The sequence below is a fragment of the Octopus bimaculoides genome, chromosome 24 (genome assembly GCF_046866305.1).
Source record: "Octopus bimaculoides isolate indiv1 chromosome 24, ASM4686630v1, whole genome shotgun sequence".
Taxonomy (NCBI): Eukaryota; Metazoa; Mollusca; class Cephalopoda; order Octopoda; family Octopodidae; genus Octopus; species Octopus bimaculoides.
In genome coordinates, this window is record NC_142951.1 from 24,675,671 (window position 1) to 24,678,170 (window position 2,500).

Genomic DNA, 2,500 nt, shown 5'->3' on the forward strand with positions numbered 1-2,500 from the left:
TTATGTGTGTTTATATTTGTGTGTGTGTGTGTGTGTGTTAAAACGATTTTCCAGTAACAATTGTTATGTTTTTCTGCTGTAGGTGTACAAAGACGTCAGCGTCGTGTTCTAGATACATCTTCCACCTATGTTCGTGGGGAGGAGAACCTTAATGGCTGGCGGCCCCGTGGTGACTCTTTAATCTTAGAACACCAATGGGAACTTGAGAAACTCACTCGACTGGAAATGGTAAGAGTTTATTGTCTGTCGTGAATGGAGTATGACTGGCAAAAGATGTCTGCCTACCACATTTGTGTGTTAGAATATAATTTTGTGTATTTATATTTTGAGACACACAACAAAGACTGGACTTTGTGGTGGATGTTGTGTCTTAGCAAAACCAAATACCAAATTTCTAACTGTATTTTGCTTTGATGTTGTTGTTAACAGGTAGAGAAGGCACGGCACATTCTCCTGTTGAGAAAGAAACTTGGTGAACAAAACAAAACTCAAGAGCTGAGCAAACTTGATAAAGATGCGTCCAACATGTATGCAAAAGCCAAGTCACAACGTGCCAAGGAAGAAGAGCTGAAAGGAGATGATGACAAAGACCTCTCCACTGATGGAACTGATAAGAAACTGAAATTTTCCAATCCCGGTGGACCTATACCAGATTTCGTCACTAATGGCGACGCCAACAAGGAATTGACAGCCAAATGTCTACGACTCCTATTACAAGGACGTCTACCCCTCAGCTCTCAGAACAAGGTAAGTTTTTCTATTGATTTCTTCATTCTTCTGTGTCAGGGATTTTTTCAGTCGCTTTTTGAAGTCTCAAGGTGGGCCCTGAAGGTTCGAGAAAGTGAACTCTGCTACTTTGTTATTTTGCAGCCTGTTACAGCATTAAATGAGAGTATGGTTAGCAGTAACTCAGATGAAGATGAGACTGCCCCCATGAGCATGGACAACGTGATGCAGGCAAGCACTAGCAGTAGTGTCCTCAACACCAGCCTGAACAATAGCAACCAGAACTGTAGCATGGACAGCAGTGTCACTTCAGATATTTTAAGGTTGGTGTCAGATTTCTTATTATTTGTAATTATTTAGTTTTATAATAATTCCTTTCGTGCATATATTTTCTAACAAAATATACTACCTGTACTTTAATTAATTTTGAAAATCATGAAGAATTTAGAGGAATTTAGTAAAATACTGTATTTCACAAAAAAACTTATTTGTTGTATTGAATTTATAGCAATGCACTTTAATAGCTTACACTGTTAAAGTTCAAACTTCCACACTTGTTTTTTGTTTTGTTTTGAACATGTGAACTTTTACAATAATTATTATACAGTATTTCCACAGCAATTGTAATAAATCTGGTTAATCATTTCTTTTTCTATACATTATAAAACTAATCAAAAACCAATGTGTCCCTTTAAATTTTAGTGGTCAATGTCTGTAAAAGTTTCATATTGTTTTCCTCCCCACCACACTAATAACAAAAGTATATGTACACTGAATGTATAACTATTGTCATTAATTGTTACATATTTTTTTATAACTAACTTTTTATGCACATATATATTTCTTGTGCACATAAATTTTTGTTTGTATGTGTTGCTTATAAAATATGTATGCATGAACATGGTTTAGAAGGAACAGTGCATGTCATTTTTTCTTTATCAGAATTTTGTTGCCATAATCCCTGGTAAACATCATACATTTGAATACATACCATACATATATAAATTTGGGAGTTTTCTGTTTATTCATAAATATGAAGCTAGGGTTTGAAACATAACAAAATATTTTTACATAAAAGTCCCTCTGCCCCTTATACTGTGAAGACCCACCCTGACATTTCATCACCATTATTTAATTTTTTTAATCATTTTCCAGCTCCACCCGATCACCCCTATCCTCTCTTTTAAAATATGAGTAGTCATTTAGCACCTCTACAACAAGAAACATATTCTGCTCTGGCCCCTTCTCCTATACTTTTACCCTTCTCTTACCCTTCATCTTCTGGCATAAAGTTGTCCACTTGTGGTTTGTAATTTTGAAGACTGCATGGTGGCTTCATGAAAAAAAAGCACCCAACTCATGCTAGAAAGTGGTTGGCATTAGGAGGGATATCCAGCCATAGAAACCATGCCAAAGTAGGTACTCCTGATTCTTAGTAACAATGCATTCTTTCATTTTTTCCTGGGTGCTGGTTGCTTGAGCATTCTGGTTATTTGAGTGCCAGATGAGGGGGAGTTTACTGTACAAGTACAGCCTGATCGTGGAGGCACAATGGCCCAGTGGTTAGGGCAGTGGACTCGCGGTCGTAGGATTGCGGTTTCAATTCCCAGACTGAACCTGAAACTACATGGAGGCAAAGTGAGCTTTTTTAATCACATTGCCATGCCTGTACCTCTGAATCACGTGACATGTCTCCACCAAAAGAAAAAGAGATAGTTACTTTTGAAATATGTTATGTAGTGTCTTATGAACTAGAGAGGCACAATGTAGCTAT

General features: G+C 37.0%; 1 protein-coding gene across 36 annotated transcripts in view; it reads left to right on the top strand.

Annotated features, from left to right (window-relative positions):
* The window catches only part of LOC106880568 (kinesin-like protein unc-104), a 267,934-nt gene that overhangs the window by 258,157 nt on the left and 7,277 nt on the right, over positions 1–2,500 (top strand). For all 36 annotated transcript variants that reach the window (XM_089340891.1, XM_089340887.1, XM_089340888.1 and 33 more), the window contains 3 exons: positions 83–228; positions 430–747; positions 871–1,049. In XM_089340891.1, coding sequence (XP_089197017.1) covers positions 83–228; positions 430–747; positions 871–1,049 — 643 coding nt within the window. The remainder of the gene's footprint in view (positions 1–82; positions 229–429; positions 748–870; positions 1,050–2,500) is intronic.